General features: G+C 40.9%; 2 protein-coding genes across 5 annotated transcripts; one reads left to right on the top strand and one right to left on the bottom strand.

The window, feature by feature from the left end:
- Positions 1 to 607: 607 nt before the first annotated feature.
- On the top strand, positions 608 to 13,901 carry sybu (syntabulin (syntaxin-interacting)). Of its 4 annotated transcripts, none has more exons than XM_037784717.1 (8): positions 608 to 867; positions 5,702 to 5,748; positions 5,992 to 6,194; positions 7,307 to 7,507; positions 9,665 to 9,764; positions 9,890 to 10,042; positions 11,415 to 11,570; positions 12,059 to 13,901. In XM_037784717.1, the coding sequence occupies exons 2-8, from the start codon at positions 5,744 to 5,746 to the stop codon at positions 13,236 to 13,238; spliced, it is 1,998 nt and encodes a 665-aa protein (XP_037640645.1). In that variant the 5' UTR covers positions 608 to 867; positions 5,702 to 5,743; the 3' UTR covers positions 13,239 to 13,901. The 4 variants fall into 4 exon arrangements, with proteins under 4 accessions (XP_037640645.1, XP_037640642.1, XP_037640643.1 ...); XM_037784714.1 differs by having other exon boundaries at positions 709 to 867; positions 6,008 to 6,194; XM_037784715.1 differs by having other exon boundaries at positions 710 to 867; positions 6,008 to 6,194; positions 7,361 to 7,507.
- Positions 13,902 to 14,996: 1,095 nt separating this feature from the next.
- Positions 14,997 to 23,510, bottom strand: ebag9 (estrogen receptor binding site associated antigen 9). Its single transcript, XM_037784719.1, has 7 exons — positions 23,176 to 23,510; positions 22,552 to 22,646; positions 21,898 to 21,979; positions 21,542 to 21,697; positions 20,027 to 20,137; positions 17,429 to 17,520; positions 14,997 to 16,829 (listed from the first exon to the last, which is right to left on the bottom strand). The coding sequence occupies exons 2-7, from the start codon at positions 22,632 to 22,634 to the stop codon at positions 16,712 to 16,714; spliced, it is 642 nt and encodes a 213-aa protein (XP_037640647.1). The 5' UTR covers positions 22,635 to 22,646; positions 23,176 to 23,510; the 3' UTR covers positions 14,997 to 16,711.
- Positions 23,511 to 24,688: the final 1,178 nt, after the last annotated feature.

Raw genomic sequence — 24,688 nt, 5'->3', positions numbered from 1 at the left:
ATGATGTTTTTCCATTACAGGACCTGTAAGTGTCACCGTGATTAATTAGCATTTAAAGCGCAGGCGCTGATTGCGAATCTAAACGGCTGTAAATGTGGACAGGGGCAGCGCCCACCTCCTGGTTTCAGCACCATGGAGAGCAAACTCTCCCTCACACTGAGAGGAAGTCCACACACAGACCTGTACACACAGACCTGTGTGTGTTGAACATATGCTAGGCCTCTATGTCATGTTGTGCATTTTCTAGTTGGCATCCTTTATAATGTGACCCATCAACAACATAGCCTTGATGAAATATTAAATGCCACAAATCCATGCAAGAGCATGTTTGGATAAATATTCTAAAATATAAAATAAATTCATATCATATTAGAATAGGCATCTATGAATAATGTATCTGTGTCATGTGTTAAAATGGCATTTAGATTTACATCATACGTTGACAGGCATGTCATAAATATGTTGATCATAATGCCAGATCCTCATGTAAACATGTCAGTACATATAGCCTATCATACGTCAGCCTGTCTACAGCTGTATGATGGAGGGCAGTGAGTGGTTAAGTAATGCCTCACGCGTTATGTAACACACTTGGGATGGTAGTCATATTGTGCATGCACTGTGTCAGTGGTCTTGCTTCTCGTCCAATCGTGTGTGTCCTCCTCAGTCTGCACACAGCTCTCTCATCCACCCGACATCCAAACAGCAGAGCAGAGCGGAGCAGAGCAGAGCAGAGCAGAGCAGAGCGGAGGCTGGCACCGCCGGAGCACCACCACCACCAGCAGCACCAACAGCACCGGAACGACCCTTTGTGCTTCACCGACTGACGCGCATCCTTCTGAGAGAAACCACCATCATCACATCCAGGCAAGCATTTCATTTACTGTCCTTTCACGAAAAAATCATTTCAAACCAATCCATTATTACCGTTAGGTTAAAACAAATCAACTATTCAGGGAGCAGGTGGGCTGAGGAGAGGAGGAGCTGTTTACAAGTTCAGTCTTTTGTCGAATCATCCAAATGTTCGCACACATCATCAACATACATGTTTTTGGGTGAAATGTGGACACATGAGATCTGAAGTTGGATGTTAAAATCACCATTGGTTACATCCTATATCGTACTTTGCCTTTTATTCTAGAGTCATCTCCCTGAGAAAAAAAACAACAACATTCCCAGCATCTGTGTGGGGGCGCCAGATGAAACAAAACAAAACCCCATCGCTGCATACAACATGATAGAATATAAAACAAGCTATTTGAAGGCAGTGTGGGAGAAGATGCTGACATTGTTAGGGGCTACCAGGACACGAAAATTGCACATAAGCCTTTATAAACAATGGAAATGGCTCTGAGGTGAGATGTGGAAAACAAAGGCAGGCATGTAGACATGTAAACACATAGGAGGGTCTTTTCAATGGTTAGAGCAGTGGCTCTATTTGATGGTTGGTATTCTAAAAAAATGTTCCACTTAGTTTATTGTGATAATTTTGTGTATTTTTAAAAGGTTTTAGCACCATAAAGGTCCTATATGGAACCATTTTGTGCAACAATACAGAGAATGATTTTGTAGAGTTTGTCATAGCAGTCAGCTGTGTTTTTGGTACAAGCCTAATAAACAATTTCTGGACTATCAGGAAACCATTTTATCAATATGCTTTATGCTCCCTGGAATGATTACTGAAAGTGAAAGTGATTACTCAGTCATGACATCATGCAATGATGACGCAGTCTCTTTAAGGGTTGATGAGCTCAGAGCAAGTGATGCAAATGAGGTGCTGCTCAAAAAGGAATGAAATCTTTCCATTTCCAGAGTACGATTACACCTTTCAAAACTGTACAACAATCTGTCGCTTAGGAGTTCATCAAATGTCGTCATGATGAACTTACACAACCTAAAGCCTTAAAAATCACTAACAATCAACAGAACAAATGGAGGAAGTGCATCATGGGGTTAATATCAAAACAGCATCCCATTATTCCATGTGCATGATTAACATTAGAAAGCACATAGACTGGGGTGGATTAGGGGAATTTATCATTCACGCCCACGCCATGCTGTTTTGAAAATAGACCATCTGGATAAGGGAAATAGCTTCAGTGGAGGCTTAAGGACTTGTTTACCAGTCCATGTACGCATGATCACAGCATCCCACTGACAGCGTTTATCCAAGTCTTCCTTTCCCAGTAGGCCTACATCTATTTCCTAAATCAGGGCACTCTTGTGTTTGGATGAGTAGTTAGGAGTGATTGTGTATTGCCTATGCAGGTAGTTTGGAGCAGTTCGTCATGCTTAAGAGAGCTTCAAATCCTGTGTTTGCAACTTAGATAATGCTTAGCCTGTCTCCCAGTGGGTAGCCAATCAACATTGTCTGGAGTCAAGCAGAGGATCCGGGTGCAGAACTGAATGAATAATCCTTCTTTACAGGAGCTAGTTCAGGACAAGTGTTAACACAATGGAAACAGGCAAAATGTCACCACAGCTAAGATGAAAAAAAAATCTAATTATGGTAACTAACTTCAGGCAGCAGAACATGCATGGGCAGGCATCTGTATCCAAATACCTCACAGGGTTTCAGGTTACAAGCTGACACTATTGAGTGACTATCAGCATATTATTTTATCCAGGCACTGGAACAAATAACATGATATGATTCCTTTTAAAATGATTTGGCTCGAGGACGCTACAGTCTCTCTGACTCGTTATTTTTCATGTTCTGATGCCACCGCCCTCCTGCATTTCCTTCATAATAAGGCTGCTAATTGCATGAATTTATAAGTCACTTTTTAAGATGGAAAAACACCCCTCAACCACACCCTATTTATTGAATTATTTCTCCCCCTATTCATTCAACTCAGATCTTATTTGTTTTCTATCACTTTACTACTGTACATAATCATTCCAGGCTCATTGGAAGATTTCTTTTAACACCCACCATCATGGCTTTATAACCCTGTTGTCTTCAGCATTAGTCTCTTTTCTGTGGTCATCTATGAAAATCTGTGTAAAGAAAAGGTAAATATTCCATATAAATTCCAAAATATACCATAATACTAAGCTACAAACAGCTGAAATGAAAGTCAGTAGTACTTGTATAAGTATATACAGAAGCTCCCTAAGCTCTCACACACACTGACTCAAGGACACAGTGTTCATTCAGTCTGAGAAAAATGTTGTACAGCTGAATGGCGAACACCCCCACACCACCTAGGCACACTCTAGATATTTTCTCAGTGAAGGACAGCGTCTGCAGGATGAGCAGCAGAAGCCTACACTCTGTGCAGATTTATACATAATTGGTCCCATCTAGCTGGAGTCGTTCGTGCAGCGCTTTCCCCTCGGTTGCTAAGACTGTTGCTAGGGCACGGCTCTGGTTGCTCTGCCCTGCTTGGTGCCTATGATCTGATTCTGCTGTGCCAGTACGCCAGGGCAGCTGTGCAATGCTACAGTGTGATGATGCTGTGGATGCCTGAAATTAAAAACTGTAGGCAAGGTGGTGTAGGCCACCCAGAACGCAAATCTATTTTTTGAGTCAGATAAAAGGAGGTTTGAGTTTGATTCCCACGAGTCTCTGCTCTATTTTTGCAATCCTCTTTGTGCCTCGGTGGTTTGAAGAAAGAGGATTTTGCATGAGTCTGGGCTGCTTGTACAGGGAACGTGGCTTATATTGGGTCAAGTGGTGATATCATTCTGTTATTGATGGGGGATTGTTTGAGGAAGCAAAATGATCAAAGCAAAATGTAAGAAATAGTGTACCATCTGGATGAAGCGAGGGAAGACAGGTTCAGGTTCACTGATGCGACAGCAGCACACAAGCCTTGGGGTCAATTACATCATTCCCAATGCAAAAAAAAGGAGAAAAAACACGTGTATACCTTACGCAACTGACCCCCTTAGGCACCGAGAGGAAATCAACAGGCGTGAAGAAGTGAAGTGATTGTATAAAGTTTATTCGAGCGTTAGAGAAATTCTGCATTATTTAGCTTTAAAGCATCAATAAAATATGTTTCTTCCTTGTTTAAATGTGTATGTGCAGAAGGAAAAGTTTTGACAAGAGTTCATTTATACTTTGGTCTCAACTTGTGACCTTTTTTTTTGTAAAGAGGATATACTGTAATATCGGTCCATCATCTATTATATCTCAATGCTAGAAGCACTTTGTGGCTCTTGGCAGGCAGCCCCACAGCTTTGGCACAGAAGGCTGATGAGGAGAGATAGCGTAGTTTTGCGTAGCAGAGTGATATACTGAAGTTGGGCACCTTTCATCTATTGGTGTGCTTCATCGGATCATCTTAATCCAAGATGACTTTGAAGAAAAGCTATATCTGTGTAGACATCTGAACTCTCTACTCATTTGAAACCACAGATGAGTTAATAGAGTTGTTTTTAATCTATTTGTTTCATAAATTTGCATTTGTCTTCTCGCTTATACTGACTTTTGCCACACTAGCATGGCTCTATGTCAATGTTTGGTCTGAAAAATTTCACAACTGTCAGGTGCATTGCCATACAATTTTGTACAGACCTTCATGGTCCCCAGAGGACGGATCCTAAAGACTTTGGTGATCCCCTGACTTTTTCTCTATAGTGCCACCATGAGGTTGACATTTGTGATTCAGAATGAAATAGCTCAACAACTTTTGGATGGATTGATATGAAATTTTGTACCAACATGCATGGTCCCCAGACAATGTATCCTCATGAGTTTGGAGATCCCCTGACTTTTCCTGTAGTGCCACCACAAGGTTGACATTTTTGTTATTTATTGAAATATCTCAACAACTGTTGGATCTCGGGCCATCTTTGGGTCAGACTTACTTTCTTTTTATCCAATACTTTGGTTTATGACCAAATACATGCTAAGCTAATGACAATCTTACCAGCATCAGCTGTTTGCTGATGAGCAATGATATCATGCTTACACGCTAAGCTAAAAATGTTAAACATATACCTGCTAGAAAGAAGTAACAAAGCAGGGGACTCACGGATAGAGGGTCAGCTGACGCTGCTGATGGCTTCTAACTGAAACACATTTTTTTTTTTGCCCACAATAAACAAAAAAAGACCCTTTATCTGTGAGTGCCGGTGCTTTGTTTCTTCTGTCCTTGCCACTACCGTGCGCTACTACTGTTCAAGATTTGGATCTGTGCTTGCTGCCACTTCCCAATACTTGCTAAATGTCAGCATAGTAGTATTATCACTGCAAGCATGTAAGCAAGCAGACTAGCAGGCATTTAACTCAAAGCACCGCTGTGCTTAAGCCACTAGCATTGCTATAGACTCTGGTCTTGTTATCTCATATATTTACACCTATTTATTCGATTTTGCTGTTAAATCCACTTGCCTTAATTTGACTGTTAAAAGACTTTACAATTTTTTATTTAAAAGGACTGTTTATTTTTAGAGTTGACCTGTAGAATTTGTTTCATAAGGTCAAAATTCAGTGTGTGTTGGTGGCTCTGGGCTTCTTGTGCCATCTGTACCAGACAGGATATGTGTGTGTGTGTGTGTGTGTGTGTGTGTGTGTGTGTGTGTGTGTGTGTGTGTGTGTGTGTGGTGGGTGGGATTTAGTGGCGTAACAGAGTTCAGACAGAGGGCCCTTGTTTGTAAAGGGTTTGAGCGCCACGTCGAAACGCTGCCTCATACACAGACCACAGAAAAAATGACTTACCTGATTTTTCTCCTCTTCTTCATTTAACAGAGGAAAACGCTGCGTGAAGCACAATGGGACCGTTCCAAGAATATGAGGTGAGACTTATCATTGCTTCTGGTTACTGGTGATGGATTTCTGCATGTTGAATGAGTCTTTTCCAAAAGTAAGTTTTTAAGCAATGCAGTAAAGAAAAAGATGGATTAAAATGTGACCTTACAGTTATCATCAAAAGGCAAACATCCAAAAATCTTTTATGAATTTGAAAATACTGCCATCTTGAAAAAGAAGAAATGCTGAGTTAAGGTGGGTGGCTGCGTCCCTGCCTGCGGCTCTGACAGATGTTGCTTCGAACAGGAAAAGAAGACACCTGAGAAAGGAAGTCCCCGCAGCCGCATCCCACGTTTGGTCCTCCATCCCTTCCGGCCAAAGGACAAAGGTTCGCCTCTGTCTGACTCACCTTTTTCAGAGGAGGAGGGGAAGGAGTGTGACGTCAGCTCAGACCACTCCAAAAGGACCATCAGCACCAACAGCTATTGCTCTGGTAAGAAGTTCAGCTCCAGTCTGAGGACACATGAGTTATTGTCTGAATTTACAGGCTGTCAGGTGTCAGATTGTATTGGTTGGTCGGGTAAACGTTAAATCCTTACTGTATGAAAGCAGTGGTGGCAGGTATTCAGATCCTTTACTTAAGTAAAAGTATCGATACCACAGTGTGAAAATACTCAAGTATAAGTAAAAGTCATGCATTAAAATCCTACTTGCAGTGTTATCAGCAAAAATGTGATTAAAGTATCAAAAGTTCAAGTGCTTATTCTGCCGAAGGGCACTTTTTAGAGTGTTTATCATCTATGCATTAATATGTGAGCTCCATTTTAATGGTGGAGCTGATTTGAACTGTTTTATATGATGATCATATTGTGTTTATTCCCTAAAATAAGTGAAAAAATCTGACAGTCAAACTAGATTGTTTCAACTGACAGAAATAAACTTGTTTCCTCCTTAGAAACAAGTGTGAGAATCTTGAAAGAATGCAGAATAAGTGAACAATGCTTTAGATTCAAAAGAAATGTCACCTTGTTCTAAAAAATTCATACAGCTCTTGTTGCGGTGGCAGATTTTTTCACTTTATGGACACAAATTACTCAGTAAAATTAAGATTTTTGCAGTGTTTGCACTATGTAAAATGTTAATCTGCAAAGTAATCAGTATCAATGTAGTATAGAGTAAAAAAGTACAATAGTTCCCTCAGCAATGTGATTATAAGTATTGTTAATTACCTCAAAATTGAACATCAGTACTTGCGTAAATGTACTTAGTTACTTTCCTGCATTCTGGATTATACAATCTCAAACAGAAAATGTCATATGTTTCTTTTATGTTCACCTAAATTGGCCTCCTTAACAAACAGAGCAAATGAAAGACAAGGACTACACTCCATAAAATGCCTGTGTGTGTTATGTGTACAGAGTGTAAAACACCACACAACGTGCACTTGACAACAACTTTCTGAACTCTGAGAAAGCTGTCACGCTATCTGTCAGATAACACCCAGTCTGAACCTTGAGCTCTGACTGACTGCCTGCCTGTGTGTTCGCTGCCTGCCCCGTGCTGCCTGTTCTTGGCTATTACTGTCTGTGTGCCTGTCTACAATAGATGACACCGGCTGCCCCACTAGTCAGTCTGTGTCCCCCTCCAAAACCCCGTCAGGCTCAGAGCAGAGTGCCCACGGCTCACCGATACTCCCCGAGCGCAAGGCCAAAGTGAAGAGGGTGAGGGTGATGGCCGAGTGGAGCGGCGAACCACGGAGCGCCCCGAGGCACAAGAGGGAGCTGAGGTCGGCCATGAAAGCCAGAGGTAAAGAGGAAGACAGATAAAGATAAAAACATGGAAATGTTTTTCAGAAAAGCTAAATGTGGATCAACGACATTTGAAATTATGATCTGATCCTTTAAAATAATCTGATTTGTGTGTTATCTTTTACATGCACAGAATTATACACAGCACACAGCATGTATATATACTGTACTTCTGCATGCCAGTGGTTCCCCAAAGACCAAAGTACAATAACTGTGTATTTGTCACATGTCAGCAGCAGATTTCCCTGGTATGTTAACTTGAACAAACACTGGCTGGGAAGCAGCTGCTTGCCTAAAAGGAGAATAATAACTGGAGTGAATTGTCATCTGTGCATCTATGCTCTCTTAACATCATATTTTAGAAACAGTGCACTCCAGACTTTATCCCAAAATCTCCCCACTTTTAATCTGAAGGAGGAGAGAGAGAGAGAGAGAGAGAGAGAACTGCTTGATCATGAGTCAAAATGAGGAAGAAAGCTGATTGGTTGAGGAAAAGGTTTGGGAGCTTAGCCAATTAGGCTGATTAGCAGGAGGTTAGTACACTAGTTGAATGTGCACAGACCATCAGTCGACTCACAAAGTGGTGGAGGATCACTTGAAGTTTTGAATTATTTTGTTTGTCACAGTCATCACTGTACACAGTAATATGGTTTTGTTTGATGGTAAAAGATGCTACTCAGGTACGGCTTTGAATTTCATCTTTGATCATTTCAAAAAGAATATTTAGTGACCAGTTTTATCTGCTTAAACAATTAAGATGGAGATGTTCTTGGCTGTGTCTGTCATATGACATTTGAAGAGATTGTGTTACACGCAATGAGTGGATGTTATTGGCTAATTCTCCAGCGTTAATGGCATTTGCAGTCTGTATGTCCTCTTCTAACTCACGTTAGTCTAACAAAGGGTATGGATTATGGGGAGTAGCCCATCTCAAAGCTGTTGTATGTTTCAGGCTGTGTTATCTAGTTGGTCCCTCCATCAGGGAGACATGATGGAAGTCCTGCTTACAGAAACTGTAACATGATACTCCTGTTTCATTCTCCTAACAGACGTTAGATGGTGTTTATTAAAGGCTGGTATTAACAGACAGGAAAACAGGAAAATTGGACCCATTTGCGATAACAGAAAAAGAGTGTATTTGTGTTTATGTTAAGCTGAATTTTGAGGCTTAATGTGAGACTATAGATTTTTCTGAACAGTAACTGAGAGTGAGTGGAATGGGACAACAAACACTATAATGTCTAAATATGCTGTTAAAGTAGCACAAGTAAACTGACAGCAAACTGACTCAATATAAATTTGCCCTCATTAGCTAATGTTTGTTCATTAGCCATCAGCAGCAGCTAAAACCTTGAGTGTGTTGAATTGAGCAAGGGTGTTTAATTTCTTATGAATTCAACTTTTCATTTAAGGTGAGACAGCCCAGGCAAAAACATTGTTTTTCATGCAGTCATCACTTTTGAGTTTTTGTGCTATTTTGCTTCCAAAAAACCCATTTAGGTGGTTATTTTACTGGACTTTCTCTATTTGTGTCTGTAGAGTTCTCCTAAATTCACCAGAAGTTATCATTAGATAATGCCTCATGGTGCTGGGCAATATGGCCAAAATCTTCTCTCCCGATATAGGTCATTTAATATCTTGATAATGCTATACTGTATATCATGTTTTCTGGTAATTCAGTAAATAAATAGTCTATATGAAATAACCACATGGTAAAACCTATTATTGTATACTCATGTGTTAATCAAATACTTGACAAATGAAAAGTATTTTTTCATTTTTTAAGAACTTGAGTGAATGAACATAGCAGTTTTGAGTGGAATTTTATATAGAGAACAAAATAGATGAATATAGGCCTAGCCAAATCGTTTTGATGATACATATCATCATATTGCCTAGCCCTAATGCCTCTTTTGCATATTTAGACAGAAAATTTCAGAAAATCTTTAAATACAAGAAAACAATTGCTTTAATTTAAGTAATCAACTGGGGAAGTTTCATATTCATATCCATTGGTTAAAATGTTCCCCTATTCACCTGGGGTGTCTCCCCTTAAAGAGGAAGATTGTATAACTGGTATATCACCTTTCAAAAATGATAGTGTCTCACTTTAAGTCTGCTTTAAGTACTAAAACACTGATGCTTCTCCCTGCAGGTAGCGAGGCTGACTTCAGCTCCTCCAGCAGCTCAAGCAGCCTAAAGACCAGGGAGAGCCTCGCCTCCATTTCAGCTGGAAAGAGAGCTCCTTCACGCAGGTATAAGGTTCATATATTTGTATCCTCAGTATGGTTTGCTGGGGTCACTACGAGACTAAGGCAGTTATTTTACTTTGGAATTAACAAGTCAATGATTTTTTTTTTTAATGCTTTCTTTTATGAAGTCGCGGCTCCCACATCAGACCGGTCCCAGTGTTCAAACCGGCTGGGAGCCCTACAGCCAACCGCGATGCAGAGCTCTACGCTCCCTACAGGACTCCTCCAAGAGTTGAATCCTCAACCAACAGCAGCAGCTGCAACTCCAGCCCCACCTCCAGGTACCAAACATGGCGTTCATATCATGCATTATTAATAATCACCGAACAAAGATTGTGGCTTTAAAGTTGAGGGATTAAAAATTGTGACGCCCCCTGGTCATGTCTAACCTTTCCACATTTCTCCTTTTGGCTTCATTTCAAATCCAACCTTCCCTGCTTGAGGGGGAAAACAAGATTTTTGAGAGATTTGGACTGTGGCTCAGGCTCATGCGCAGCATAACGATGAGTGAATGAGTGGGTGGCTGGATTAAGCTCAGACTGTTTTATCATTTCCTCTCTTGCAGTCGTCTGGGATTATATTGGTCATGATTTGGCTGTGGTTGGGATTAATGAGGATTTAATATAGCAAATGTCTGAATACAGTACCCAGACAGTGACCCTACAGACAGCATCCAATTCGTAACAGGATTAGAGTGAATGCACCTTGGTTTGGAGGAGAGAACAGGGTCATAAATATTTCAGAATTGGTATGTGAACTGAATAGCCTGAAGTGTTTGAGACCACCACGGATTTCTGACATGGTGCCGCAGGCTCTGTATTACTTTGAAGGTTTACTTCTTAGGTTTGTTGGCAGCTCAGCCCTGCATACGGTTTCACCTAAAAATCCTCTCTCAGTAGTATAAATGACAAACATTCAACCCACAGCCTTTTGAGCTTTTATGCAGTGGCAGAATCTGCCCTCTTTATCTCATGTTTACAGCTTCCATAAATGCATTATAACCCTCCACTCTTGCCACTTTAGGACACCTTGCTGTCAGCTTTCCTAAGAGTCATGTGACATCTTTTCCTCTGCTATGCTACCTTCTCCTGGGCTGTTTCTATTTCTGGCAGGGATGCAGAGCGCTCGCATCTAAGCCTGAAGTATCCCAGGTTGCTAGGATATTGTGCTAGTGAGGGGGGGCTTACATGCTGCTTTGCATATTGTCCAAATCCACCCACTCATCCTCTACCGAAAAAAACACAAACCCTTTTATCAGTTCTCTTTGAGCATGATAAAACACTGATCATAGAACATGGAAAGGGCATTTGAATGCTAATGCAATTAGCTTCTAGATTAACGTTTTTTTTCCAGTAAGGTGATTTCTTTCCTTGCCGACTGTGCTTGCATTTAGATAAACCGGCATTTTAGGGTTTTTTGCCTTTAGTCTACATGCCAGTAATCCTGTGTCAGACAGTAATTCCAGGCTTCAGAGAGCATCTGCCCTGACAGCACTCTCTCAGCCAGACAAATTACCGTCTGCAGGGAGCGATTTTACTCTTAAGCGTCAAATTGGTTTGTTTTCTGCTGTTGCTTCTAAATGTCTGGAAACGATGGTTCTAAATGGATAAACTTGGCCTTTAACCAACATAATTGTCTCTCTCTAACCTACAGAAGAGCGAGCCTGGGCCGCTACCACTCCTGCGGAGACAATCATGGCATCAGACCCCCGAACCCAGAGCAGTATCTCACCCCCCTACAGCAGAAGGAAGTGGCCATCAGACACCTGAAGACCAAACTGATGGAGTCTGAGAACACCGTCCATGACAGGTTAGTTCAGATTTAGCAGCACAGATGCTCCTGATTGTATCTGTAACGTTTTATGGTTTCAAAGAAAGATGATAGTGGTCATATCAGGGGGGAAAATGAAGTACGCTTCTACAACATAGGGAGCAGATCCTCTTCCCACAGTCCGCTGTGTTGCACCGGCATGTTTCTACAGTAGCCCAGCACGGACAAATCAAACTCTGGCTCTAGGGAGAGCCTTTCCCATTTTTACGTTACCTAAAGGCCACCGTAGTTCTCTGACACGCTTGTGAAACTGCGGTAATGGTGAGCCACAGAGTACAAATTGTGGGACCGCCAGCCGCCGTTTGACATCCGTTGGATGTCCCTTCCCATCTAGCGGCGGGAAGGGAGGATAGAGTGGATAGTGGGTATTCAGTTGGTTGCAATCTGCAACCACACCGTTATATGCCACCAAATCCTACACACTGTCCCTTTAGGTAACTCTGGACATTTTCTTCCCTCTTTATTAGAGAGACAGAGGTTGAGGAGCTTAAGGCCCAGCTCGGCAGAATGAGGGAAGACTGGATTGAAGAGGAGTGTCACCGGGTGGAGGCTCAGCTGTCCCTCAAAGAGGCTCGCAAAGAAATCAAGCAGCTGCGTCAGGTGGTGGAAACGATGAAGAGCAGCCTAATGGAGAAGGATAAGGGAATACAGAAGTATTTCATCGACATCAACATCCAAAACAGGAAGTTGGAGTCCCTGCTGCAAAGCATGGAGCTTGCCCAGAGCGGCACCAACCTCCAAGACGAAAACACCCTGGACTTCATGTGTGACAGCCCCAATAACGGTGAGAAGAAGATGGTGGGGGAGGAAGAGGGTGGGATGGAGCTGGGAACCCAAGGGGCTGAGGCGATGGCGGACAGCGGGCTGCTGGTAAACGATGAGATGGCCAACAGAGCGGACATTTTGGAGCAGGTCTTCATGTCCACTGTGATGGATTTTAGTCAGGACTGTAGTGGCAAGCTGACAGAGCCTGGGCCTGGGGTGTCTGCGCTGACAGATGAGGAACGGTTGATTGATGAATCTACTGCACCCCCACCAGCTCTACCAAACACAGTTTCCACCACCATCACCATCTCCTCCCAGCAGAACACAGAAGATAAAGGAATCCAGACCGACATACTGCCCATGTCTCCAGACCTGCAGACTCTGCTCCTCCAGCTGCTCAAGTTCCAGGGGGCAACGGCGGGGGAAACAGCACTGTCAGCCTCCAGCAGTCTTCTGGGTCTCCCAAACCTGCCCACCTCCACTTCTACCACTACCAATCTCCCTGACCCAACACCTGCCCCACCCAGCATGCCCAGCCCCGCTGCCCCCGAGAGCCCCGACACCTCCACCAATTCCGGCATGTGCTGCTCGGAACCCGCAGAGAGCCGACGGTTCATGGAGGAGCTGGATTTTAGTGTCGGCGAGGACGAACCTCGTCGGTCAACGGGACTGGATGTGGTCGGCAAGCGCTACTGGAGCAACAGCTTCCTGGTGGATCTGGTCGCAGTGGCAGCCCCTGTGCTGCCCACGGTGGCCTGGCTATACTCACGACACGGTGTGGACGGAAGCGCTCCGGTGTACAACATTGCTGCACTCATCAGGGGCTGTTGCATCATGGGATTGCACTCTCTTCGTCACGTCACTCACAGGCCGGATGCGTAAAGGCTTCCACCTGCATGCACACGCCTAACCTTGAACTAAAAGCACTTAAGCATCTTTTCAAAAAGTATTTGTGAGATTTGTTGCGTATTTGTTGAACACTCGATATCAATGCAGTTATTTTGGTTCCAACACTGTTACTTTGCACTGTACAGTTACCATGAGGTTGAAACTAAATGGTGACATGAGAGGGATTATTTATAAAGTGGGTTATTTATGTATTAATTTATCATTTACATGTATAAACTGATCATCTGGGTAGATGGTTGTGTTATCATCGTCCTGTGGTGTCCCTAGTTGTCCTTGTGTTTAAAAAAAAAAAAAAAATCTTTATGTTAGGATGAGAGTTTTAGGAGGTGAAAGATTGAATGTTAAGTTTCTGTTTGATGGGTTTGAAAATTCAACTGTTTTGAGTTATTGTTCAAGAAGAGACCTTCAGCCAAAGCTTTAATGTGAGTTCACTGTTATTGTTTTGTGAAAAAGTATATATATTTTTTTTCCTCCCTGGGAGTAGAGCTTTATTCGGTACAGCCTGTGTATTGTTCATAGAAATAAGTTGATGCTTCAAAGCAATTGACACTTGTTATGTGCCTGAGCTATGTGCAATACCAGTGGTTTACATCAAATGTCCTTGTATCTTTATTATTAAAGCATGATAAAATTCTAGCCATGTGTTGTGAGGCTTTTTTTGGTGCGACAAGTATGTAACGGAGGAGGAAAAATGACTAAACGGGGACAAATTGTTAAAAGTTTGTCTTATGTAAGACGTAAGTGCTAGCAAAGACTTGGAGAGCCCAAGTTTCTTCATTTGCACAAGATGTTCATATAAATTAATAAAGAGGGAAAATATCGAGTCTGAAGCCAAGTGCAACCAAGCAGTGTTCTCATGACAGCTCGGCTTACGTAAAAGCTTTCCCGGCTTGTATTTTCAGATGTCCCTTGAGTGGTGGAGCTGACAATGTGAAGTGCATTAGATCCACTTAACTCGGATCTCTAAGAAGCTGTAAAATGTCATCCGTGCCCTTATACTGGTGAAAACTGGGTCACTGCCAGAGCAAATGTTTGCCCGCCAAAAACTACCAATGCTCTCAGTCATTACATAACATCATCTGAAAGAAATAGCTGATTAAATATAAATGAACTAACACTTGACGTCTCTGCCATATGGTGATGTATCTTTAAACTGCATAAGCATGACCTCTCAGTTCATAAGGCATAAGACTAGTGAGTCATCAGATGCTGTAATCCTCACATTAGGGTCTATGGATGCTGGATTAAAATGAGTGGGGAGCAATGGTTGTAAATTAAAACAGTTGAGAACACACACAGTCTTGTATAATCAGTATATATGATTCTTTCAGGACAATTATTCACCCATTTAGCTTGTTCCCTTTCTGAAGACCCATGACGTGCATTTTCCCTTTTAGAAAGTGGGTCAGTCTCCGAGAGGTTTTGGCAGGCAGGCTGTGTCCCCTGACAGATGGGAGTGACATCATTGTGATGGGGATAAAATGAGTGACGACAACGGTCTGTCAATCCAGGTTAAAGGCCACTTCAGTGTCAGACATTAGAACGGTATTATAGTGCTATTAACACGACTAGTCTATGCTTGCAGCTCTGTGAGGCTGTACAGCAGTGAGCTAAATGCTAACATCAGCATGCTAACAAGCTGATGTTTCACGGGTATAACCTTTTATGTGTAACAAATTTTATGACACGTCATCCAAATAGTTTTGTGAGATATTGCAGCCTCGACCAAAGTGGTGAATCAAATCATTTTATTAAAAACCTGTGTAGGACTGATAACAGCAGGTATACAATCTGCCAAACCTTCTGGATTGAGTGAGCATGTGTTCCTCATTTGTGCTCAATCATGACAACTATTATAACATGAAGTCTTACACATGAATGAGAAAAAAATGGGTGAGAAGGGGTTCTCTGCGATTCATTTTTGGAAAACTAAAATGTGCAAAAAATGACAAAAGAGAACAACATGCAGCTTTTCTCAATGAAAAAAAGCGCATTTCCAAAGAAAACACAAATCCACACAGATAGTTTGCTGAATTCCCTTCAAATAAACACAACTTCTTTCAATCAGACTCCTAAACCTGATCATGCATTAATCGGCCATTTTTATCATATTACGTCTTAACAGAATCAGCGCCTCTGCGTGTCAACAAATCATTGCTAGATAACATCAACCCATCAATTAGCTTGCAAAGCTTTTCCAATTGTAACATTCAGTATAGAAATTTGCCTCCCTCACCTCTACTTAAGTCATTTTATCAGTCATCATAGACCAGAGACATTTTGTATCATGTCTGCACATTTCAATTCATAAAAAGGGCCTTTCTTCACCTTCCAGTGTTTCCATGACAACAGCTTGTCTATTGGCACTTGTACCAACTTTTTCCAACACTGACTGGTAATTTAATTATTATGATGCATAACAGGATGCTCGGTCAAAACCATTAACTTTATTTTTATTCATCTTCTTATCGGCCAAGGTAACCGGTCTGACATTACACTGTGATGGTGATCCATGTTTTAGAAAGACAGCGTCTGTGCAGTGAGTGCATCAACTATTTAAGAGCAAAGTAACATTCCCACCCCCTGAAAAAAAAAAAAATCAATGCAGCAATCTCTGTTTTTTCCTTTCAATATCAAAAGCTGACAAAGGAGGAAAATGAATAGCAGATCAGTAGCCATGAGATTACCATAGGAACCCACAGCTAACATTTATAGTTGGGCTAGATTCTAGTCTATGGTCGATCCTTACTCAATCTTCAGCCTTCATTGTAATACAGATTTCCAGTGTACGAAGGGCTGCACAGCACAGGGAGATGATGTGAAATATCAAGCAACATTCATTAGAAAAAAAATATGTTTTCAGACAATGAAAGACATAAATATAAAAGCACAATAATCAAGCAAACGAAGGGATGTCACTGGTATACAGTGATGCTTAAAATCAATTACACTCCTTTGTCCTTTGAGGTTATAAATAAGACAAAGAAAGGGAACTGTACTCCCTATTTGAGTTTCAAAAGGTAGTACAGGTACCTGTTTATTTACAAATGTTCCTGGGAAAAAACTAAACATTTTTCTACACTACCAATCTGAATCTAAATGGTACCCTCTAATGCTGCATCCAACCTTTAACCTAAGATGAACTGGATCGTATAAATACAGCTTTCCCTTGAAGACCAGAATGACCTTGCCACATGAACAGAGAGTACACCGAGAGGTGCGTTATCTTCCCTCGAGAATGATGCATTTTACACTGCTGCAGCTGGAAAACAGACTAAAATGGCTGCTTGTAGGAAACAGGGTGGAGATGACAGTTTGCTAACAGATAAGTAGTGTTGGGTGGTAATCCTGGTCGGTTTGATGATTTTAAAGACAGAGTGACGATTGATTCAGTGTCTTTGCCCCCTCCCATCCCTTTGGCTCAAAATTGAGCATTTCTAAAAATGTTACGAGAGCTTGACGGCAATCTTCTGATCCTTCTTCATCATCCTCTGAGCATCTTTCTCCAGCTTCTTCCTTTGCTGCTCCATGGTCCGCTTTTCTCTCTCAGCCATCTTCTGTTGTCTGTTAAATAAAAGGAAAGACAAACATACGATTGCAAGTGATGTCATTACAGCACACATCAACAGAAGCGAGGTCAGCTGGGAGTGGGGGAAAACAAGATCTTGTTCCTTGCTCTCATGTGTTGTAATAATGGCTTACACTGTCACCTGCTGGCCATTGTGTGAACCTACATCCCTCCAATAGAAAAATTAAAGTGAACTTACAGTATCATTTTCAACATTAGTAAGGTGGCCAGGAAACCTATTTTAAGTGTTCTTTATATCTTCCTTTCAACAAAAATCCACAATAACAAGAGCAGACCAAGTCCTGTGTGTTACAATTATGGTACACTGGTACTTCTAATACTGTATGTTTGTTTGTAGATGTTTGCATTATGTGAGGGTCCTCTACAGTTACAAGGAATCCTAAAGCTTAATAGATTTAATTTCCCCCAATTTCTTACATACAAAACACAATCTCGTGCACTTGTTTGTGTAACTGTCTGGTAAATTAATGAGGTTGAATAATTAACTTGATCAACTGAAAAAAATCCTGACTAACAGGTACTACTAGACGTCTATGTACTGTGTATAGGCACAGAAGCATTCTTGAACTATTACCTGAGCACAACCTCTGCCTCCCAGGCAGCATTACCCTCGTCCTCCCAGGCATTTGCGTCCTCCTGCCAGTTGTCCATTTCTCCCAGTTCGCCCTTTACAAAAGGAAAGTTTACAGTTATATCTAATTTCAGCATTTCTGTTTCAAGAGCTCTACTCTCTAAATTAGGCCAAAATTAAGTCACTCTTAACTAGACAATTAGTTTTGATTTTGTCTTGTCTAGCTTTATCAGAGTTGAATTGTATACTGTACAATTCATATTGTTGCATCGTTACTAGTTTCCACTTCAGTGTTAGATAATTACCTAGTAACTGCGATGGCTGCGATGACTACACAATCTAATGTGCAAGCATAACAGGGAAACTGTTACATCTGTCACAAACTAGTTTCTCATAAAATTGAAGGAAAATTCTGAATTTTTTACATCTCTGGTCCATTAAATGTGTATATTGAATTTAAAAAAAAAGGTCTGATTTGTCATTTACTATGGCCTGACAAATATCCATTAATGACCAATAGGATGAATAAAAAGTGATATGATGCTCTTTGCTGAAGGCTCACTTTGTCATTTTGAGTGATAATATGGGTTCTTGCCTCCTGCAGCTTTAACACAGTTCTTTACAAGCCTAACAAGTTACACAATCATTTTTTCCTTTTATATATAAGCAACCTCCCCAAATATTAAAGAGGTACTGCACACAAACGTGTTTTTTGAGCAGTAGACTAAATGATAGGACTGTAGTGTGATGAATCGTACCAATGTTGGTGTTAATATTTGACATTTCTTACCAAATTTATAAAAATCAACATTTCATGGGTTGAAAATGGATTAATATGCCATCTGCTGTTTCAGTAGTAATCAGCTCTGAACCTTGATAGGCCAATGCTGACAGAGAGTTGACTGGTTGGGACTCATCTACAGTGCCTTCAGAAAGTATTCAGACCCCTTCACTTTTTTCACATTTTGATATGTTGCAGCCTTATGCTAAAATCGATAAAATTACTTTTTTTCCTCATCAATCTACACGCAATACATCACAATGACAAAGTGGAAACAGAATTTTAGAAATTTTTGCAAATTCATTAAAAAGGAAAAACTGAAATATCACATTTATTTAAGTGTTCAGACCCTTTACTCAGTACTTAGTTGAAGCACCTTTGGCAGTGATTACAGCATTGAGTCTTCTTGGGTATGACGCGACAAGCTTTGCACACCTGGATTTGGGGAGTTTCTGCCATTATTCTCTGCAGATCCTCTCAAGCTTTGTCAGATTGGATGGGGACCGTCGGTGGACAGCCATTTTCACGTCTCTCTAGAGATGTTCGATTGGGTTGAAGTCAGGGCTCTGGCTGAGCCACTCAAGGACATTCACAGAGTTGTCCCTAAGCCACTCCTGCGTTGTCTTGGGTGTGTGCTTAGGGTCATTGTCCTGTTGGAAGGTGAACCTTCGGCCCAGTCTGAGGTCCAGAAACGCTCTGGAACAGGTTTTCATTAAGAATATCTCTGTACTTTACTCCGTTCAGCTTTCCCTCAACCCTGACCAGTCACCCAGTCCCTGCCGCTGAAAAACACCCCCACAGCATGATGCTGCCACCACCATGCTTCACCGTTGGGATGGTATTGGGCAGGTGATGAGCAGTTCCTGGCTTCCTCCAGACATGACGCTTAGAATTGAGGCCAAACAGTTCAATCTTGGTTTCATCAGACCAGAGAATCTTGTTTCTCACAGTCTGAGTGTCCTTTAGGTGCTTTTTTGCAAACTCCAAGCGAGCTTTCATGTCCGTCTGGCCACTGTGCCATAAAGCCCAGATGGGTGAAGTGTTGCAGTGATGGTTGTCCGATTGGAAGTTTCTCCCATCTCCACACAGGATCTCTGGAGCTCAGCCAGAGTGACCATCGGGTTCTTGGTCACCTCTCTTACCAAGGCCCTTCTCCCCCCGATGCTCAGTTTGGCCGGGCGGCCAGCTCTAGTGAGAGTCCTGGTTGTTCCAAACTTCATCCATTTAAGAATTATGGAGGCCACTGTGCTCTTGGGGACCTTCAATGCAGCAGATTTTTTTTGTAGCCTTCCCTAGATCTGTGCCTCGACACAATCCTGTCTCTGAGCTCTGTAGGCGGTTCCTTCGACCTCATGGCTTGGTTTTTGCTCTGATATGCGTTGTCAGCTGTGAGACCTTATAGAGACAGGTCTGTGCCTTTCCAAATCATGTCCAATTAATTGAATTTACCACTGGTGGACTCCAGTCAAGGTGGAGAAACATCTCAAAGATGATCGAGGAAAATGGGAGGCACCTGAGCTAAATTTCAAGCGTCATAGTGAAGGGTCTGAACACTTAAGTAAATGTGATATTTCAGTTTTTCCTTTTTAATAAATTTGCAAAAATTTCTAAAATTCTGTTTCCACTTTGTCATGATGGTGTATTGAGTGTAGATTGATGAGGGAAAAAAAAATGTTTATCGATTTTAGCATAAGGCTGCAACATAACAAAATGTGAAAAAAGTGAAGGGGTCTGAATACTTTCTGAAGGCACTGTATGTCATGAAATTAATATCAAAAACGTTATAAAACCACTTCTGATGGTGTAAAACTGTAACTTACTGAGGGTGGACTGAAGGACATCATATCCCCAGAGGCTGCCAGTCTGCTGGAGAAACCTGCTGAGCCATCAGGCACCAGGTAGTTCAAAGGCTCCCTTTTCTTCAGCACTATCTGCAACATGGAAACCAGAGGGACAGCACTTTGTGACACATCAAAATCCCACTACACATTTAGCAGTTTTTATATAAAAAGTTGACTGCATTCAAGCAAATTACAATGTATTGTACAGTATATGTTTAACTACGAAGCTGCACTATGTCATGCACTCATGCATTTACATTATATTTATATAATGAACAGACATTATAAGCATCTCAAGAACACTATTTCCAGGAAAATCAAGCGAAGTTTGAGGACAAGAGCATTGAAATCAGTCCGCTTATATTCCTATTACACTTGAGATTTGTTGACAGACGTATTCATTGGTCTAACCTGATTTTCCAGTAAAGGTTCGATAAACAGAAAATGCAAGTTAAGTCCATTATGGTCACACACGCCCATATTATTATATAATCTATCACTGCAGGATCATGTTGGTTTACCATTTACTTATTGATTTTTTTTTTATTCGCTATTTGTCATCTTATCGAGAGGTACATGGGTTTCATCTTTGTGTGTCCACTACAAAGATAGATCAGAGGCGTGTTTTGTCTAGTTTTGCACAAATATTAAAAGTAGGAGAACATAGTTAGCCAAAGTTTATCAAAGAAGTCTTCCAACAACTCAAAAAAAATCTCTTATTTACACATCATTGTATGTGAGTATTTACTGTAACATGTCTAGAAATAGCAAACTCGACACTGCAGTTTAACAAATTTATGCACTGCAGCTTTTCTTGACAACCGCTGGGAGCAGTGGCTGCACACAGTATCTCAGAGGTTCTAGTCCTCGTGGTTAACTTCCCAGCTTTGAACACTTTCTTAATTCTACAGAAAACCTGTCTGAATCTAGAATATAGTGGACACAAGCTTGGTAGCTAATAAGATACAACGTGTACAACTCCACTAACAACATAACAACTAATAACACTATTATGAAATAAAACAACCTTTAGGAAGAAAGAGCATATGCACTATTTCGAACAGTAAATGCCACAATTTGAATGGCCATTGTTTGTGCTGTCATCTACCAACTAAATTGATCACAAGATGACGTGTCACGCACTGGGTGGCTTACCACCTTGACTAAATCATTTCCTGGGAGAAACCCTGCATTGCTAGAAAGCTTACCCCTACTTCCAGTCTTTGTGATAACACATCAAGGAGTAATATTGAATGTGCAGAGATAAAACTGATATTATTTAAAAAAGACAGCAAACAAACACATTTCCCAAAATGTCCAAATGAGTATTCCTTTATTTAAATATCTAATCTATTTTAAGCTGCAACACGATGCCAGACAGACATGTAACGAATGTCACCAACTTGGAATATAATGTGTTCAGGATATTCACTATATCATTAGTTTTGCACCTGCTGGGTAATACTGGATCAGCTGCACCATCTGTGGACATACCTTCTGTGTTTTCCTGATGGTGGGGGTCATGTCTTTGAAGTAGTCGGGCTCTTCGTCCATCTCGTTGGGTTGAGGGGAAACGTTTCCGTTGCCACCTTCAATCTTAATGCTTGTAGGAGCCTCTTCATCCCAAGAGCTCCATTCTTCAATCTCTGGCTGCGCAGAATAGATAATAAAACTCTATTTGAAGTCAAATGTATAGGTGGAATTCAAGAGCAGGAGTTTGTGTAGTTCATAAGCAAATACAGATGTTTAGAATTTGTGTCCAATGATAATCTGTAGTTTACCTTTCTAAATATTGAACACTAGGCTCTGAACTTCTCAGGGCAGGTGCTGTTGATTGACACAATACTGACCTGTTTTGGTACCGATGATGAAAAATCCACAGTTGTCGGAAGAGTTATTTGATCACCACTGAGCTTGCGGCCCCTTCCAGTCCTGCAGTTAATAACACAATAAAAAAGGTCAAAAGGAACTAATTAAATGTTGGAAACAGCAACAACTGACAGAACATTGTTATCAAACACTACGGTCAGATCTCTTAAGAGAGATCTCTGTAGAGAGATCGATCCACTGACAGGGATTCAAACTGCCCATTTAATTTCCTTCCAACCTTACAGATGCTCTCGCCTTACAACATGAATTGAGACCCTTCCTGAATAACTACATTCCAGTGCTAAATCAGCATGCATGTGACCCTCCAAGCAATGATCTGGTTTGTGTTCAACCAAAATATACCAATGGTGGGCGGTAGCGAGTATAACGAACAAGTACTACATATAAAAAAAATCATTTAAATAAACAGCTATCTAGTTGTGGCTCAGATGTGTGCAACATTTATCAGTATATCCTGTCAATTTCTCAGGATATACAGGTATTAGGTTAGATTTTTTTTATGTATTTATGTTTGCCACTGAGCAAAGTAGTGCATTAACAAGCTCTTCATAAAAGACAATAGTATGTACCAGGGGTACATGCCATTACGCTTTTAAGTGTTCAGTTGTGCTCACCTGCATATCAACCGTTTAAAGAAAGAAAGTAAGGTGGCTAGACATGTGCAGATCTTGAAAAGTCGGAACTGAGTGATGGCCATGATGAAATTGAGCTGGTGGGAAAGAGAAGAGGAAATATTAGCATTTGGATTTATATTACCATGACTTGTTTTGCTCCAAAGCACCAGGATGTACAGTAAAGCAAATCTCCAGTACACCAATAAATATGCAGGGTAGCATGAAATACTGTAGTTGGCCAGGAATCAGTCCTTAAAAAGAAATGTGTTGGCGTACATGAACATTACGTCCCAATAAGCAGTCCTATTATTCATAATGTGGAGAGTCTGAGTCTGACACTAGCCTCTTATCTAAATGCTACCCTGCTTGTGGGCACACGGATACACTTCTGCTAGTAGAATGTATGACAATTTAACAATATATGCAATGAACATACTTAAACACTAATAAATGCATTTATACTGACAGATTTGTACTTTAGTTTAAATACACAGTGTTTACCAGACTACAACAAGGAGCTAAGGTTAACGTTAGATATACAAGTCCTGCCAATATGTATACTAAATGAACGTACAATAATATACAATAAAATCATCATATCAAAATGATCATACAAATGCTCACCTTGCAAGATGTCAGTAGACCGTCTGCAGAGCAGCTGCTGTCTTCTCGTGTGGCAGAAGAGAGCAGTTCATGTATGTTTCTGACCGCTGCTAGCTAGCTGAGCCCACAGCAAAACATCATATCTCTCTATCCTTTAATTGACTTCGTTTGACGACACATTGGCGGGGAAGAATTATATCGCTGTCATGTTAAAAGCGCGCATGTAACAGCTGTTCTAACCAGTGTGGTTTCATGACAAAGCTCCTAAATTGGTGTCGTCTATCATCTCTGTCCCATGGCTGCCATCTTTGAGCTGGGAGGAGCAGCAACCCGGAACAGGGAAGTGCAGCGTGGTGCTGCTGCGTTCAGGTACCGTCGGATATTGAAGAATGGTGTGTGCATATGTGGCTAGCATTCTTTCAACTCAGTGTATCCACTTCATTTCTATGGACGTCATGCAATTTATCTATTCAACTGTATTTCTTAGCTTTTTTATTTCCTCACAACATACTACGAGAACATCTCACATTCAGGGGTTTTCTTCAATAGCAATTAGTTATACAACACTCGTTATTCCTGGTTTAATTGTGAACCTTTGAATTTGTGTCTGAATATTTCATACATATTCCTATATGTTCGTAGATACAATTAATGCAAGGACTGTGTACGTTTGTATTCTTACCTCGAATTTTCTCCCATCATTATTCTTTTTTTTTTTCAGCAGACTATTTTTCTTCTACTGTAGACCTGGCTATTACCTTGACATCACAGGTCTGTAATATGATGGAACAGATGGTTAATCAGTACTTCTTGGAGAAAAGAGGTATGCGCAACACCATACCAAAGGATTTAGGAAAGGAAGGGGCACAGTGGAGTCAGTGTTGTGTCTGGAAGATGATATAAGAAAAGTTCAAGTCAAATCATAACATGGGAAACTGCAGCCCAACAGGCAACAACAGCTGTCAGTGTGTCAGTGTGCTGACTTGACTATGACTTGCCCCAAACTGCATGTGATTATCATAAAGTGGGCATGTCTGTAAAGGGGAGACTCGTGGGTACCCATAGAACCCATTTTCATTCACATATCTGGAGGTCAGAGGTCAAGGGACCCCTTTGAAAATGGACATGACAGCTTTTCCTCGCCAAAATCTAGCGTATGTTCGTAATGTTATTTAGCCTCCTTTCATATTAATCTGATATCTTCAGTCTAGCTTTAAAGCCCGCTACTACCTCCAAAAGATCGATTGCATTAATGCATTAAAGAAATTAGTGTTAAAACGACTTTGCGTTAACGCGTTATCGCATTAACGCTGACAGCCCTAATATCTATATATTTTTATTAAATATTTTAATCTGGAAATCACTTTGTACATAAGCTCGAAAAATGTTATACTACCATAATAATGATACTAATACTAATAATAACAATAATAATAATAATAATAATAATAATAATAATAATAATAATAATAATAATAAACCATAATGTAACTGTAAATATGTAAAAATGCATTGTAATTAATTCATTGTAAAC

This window comes from Sebastes umbrosus, chromosome 11 (assembly GCF_015220745.1).
Source record: "Sebastes umbrosus isolate fSebUmb1 chromosome 11, fSebUmb1.pri, whole genome shotgun sequence".
Classification (NCBI taxonomy): domain Eukaryota; kingdom Metazoa; phylum Chordata; class Actinopteri; order Perciformes; family Sebastidae; genus Sebastes; species Sebastes umbrosus.
The sequence above is the reverse complement of the archived record's forward strand: the minus strand, read 5'-3'. Positions and strand labels throughout refer to the sequence as shown.

Excerpts from the sequence above, each read along its gene's own strand:
- ebag9 (XM_037784719.1), bottom strand. The coding sequence starts at position 22,634 with ATGGCCATCACTCAGTTCCGACTTTTCAAGATCTGCACATGTCTAGCC. Across the intron at positions 21,698-21,897 it reads CATCATCGGTACCAAAACAG|CCAGAGATTGAAGAATGGAG; the intron begins GTCAGTATTGTG and ends TATTCTGCGCAG. Across the intron at positions 17,521-20,026 it reads TGTCCTTCAGTCCACCCTCA|GGCGAACTGGGAGAAATGGA; the intron begins GTAAGTTACAGT and ends CCTTTTGTAAAG.
- sybu (XM_037784714.1), top strand. The coding sequence starts at position 5,725 with ATGGGACCGTTCCAAGAATATGAG. Across the intron at positions 9,765-9,889 it reads AAGAGAGCTCCTTCACGCAG|TCGCGGCTCCCACATCAGAC; the intron begins GTATAAGGTTCA and ends TCTTTTATGAAG. Across the intron at positions 10,043-11,414 it reads AACTCCAGCCCCACCTCCAG|AAGAGCGAGCCTGGGCCGCT; the intron begins GTACCAAACATG and ends TCTAACCTACAG.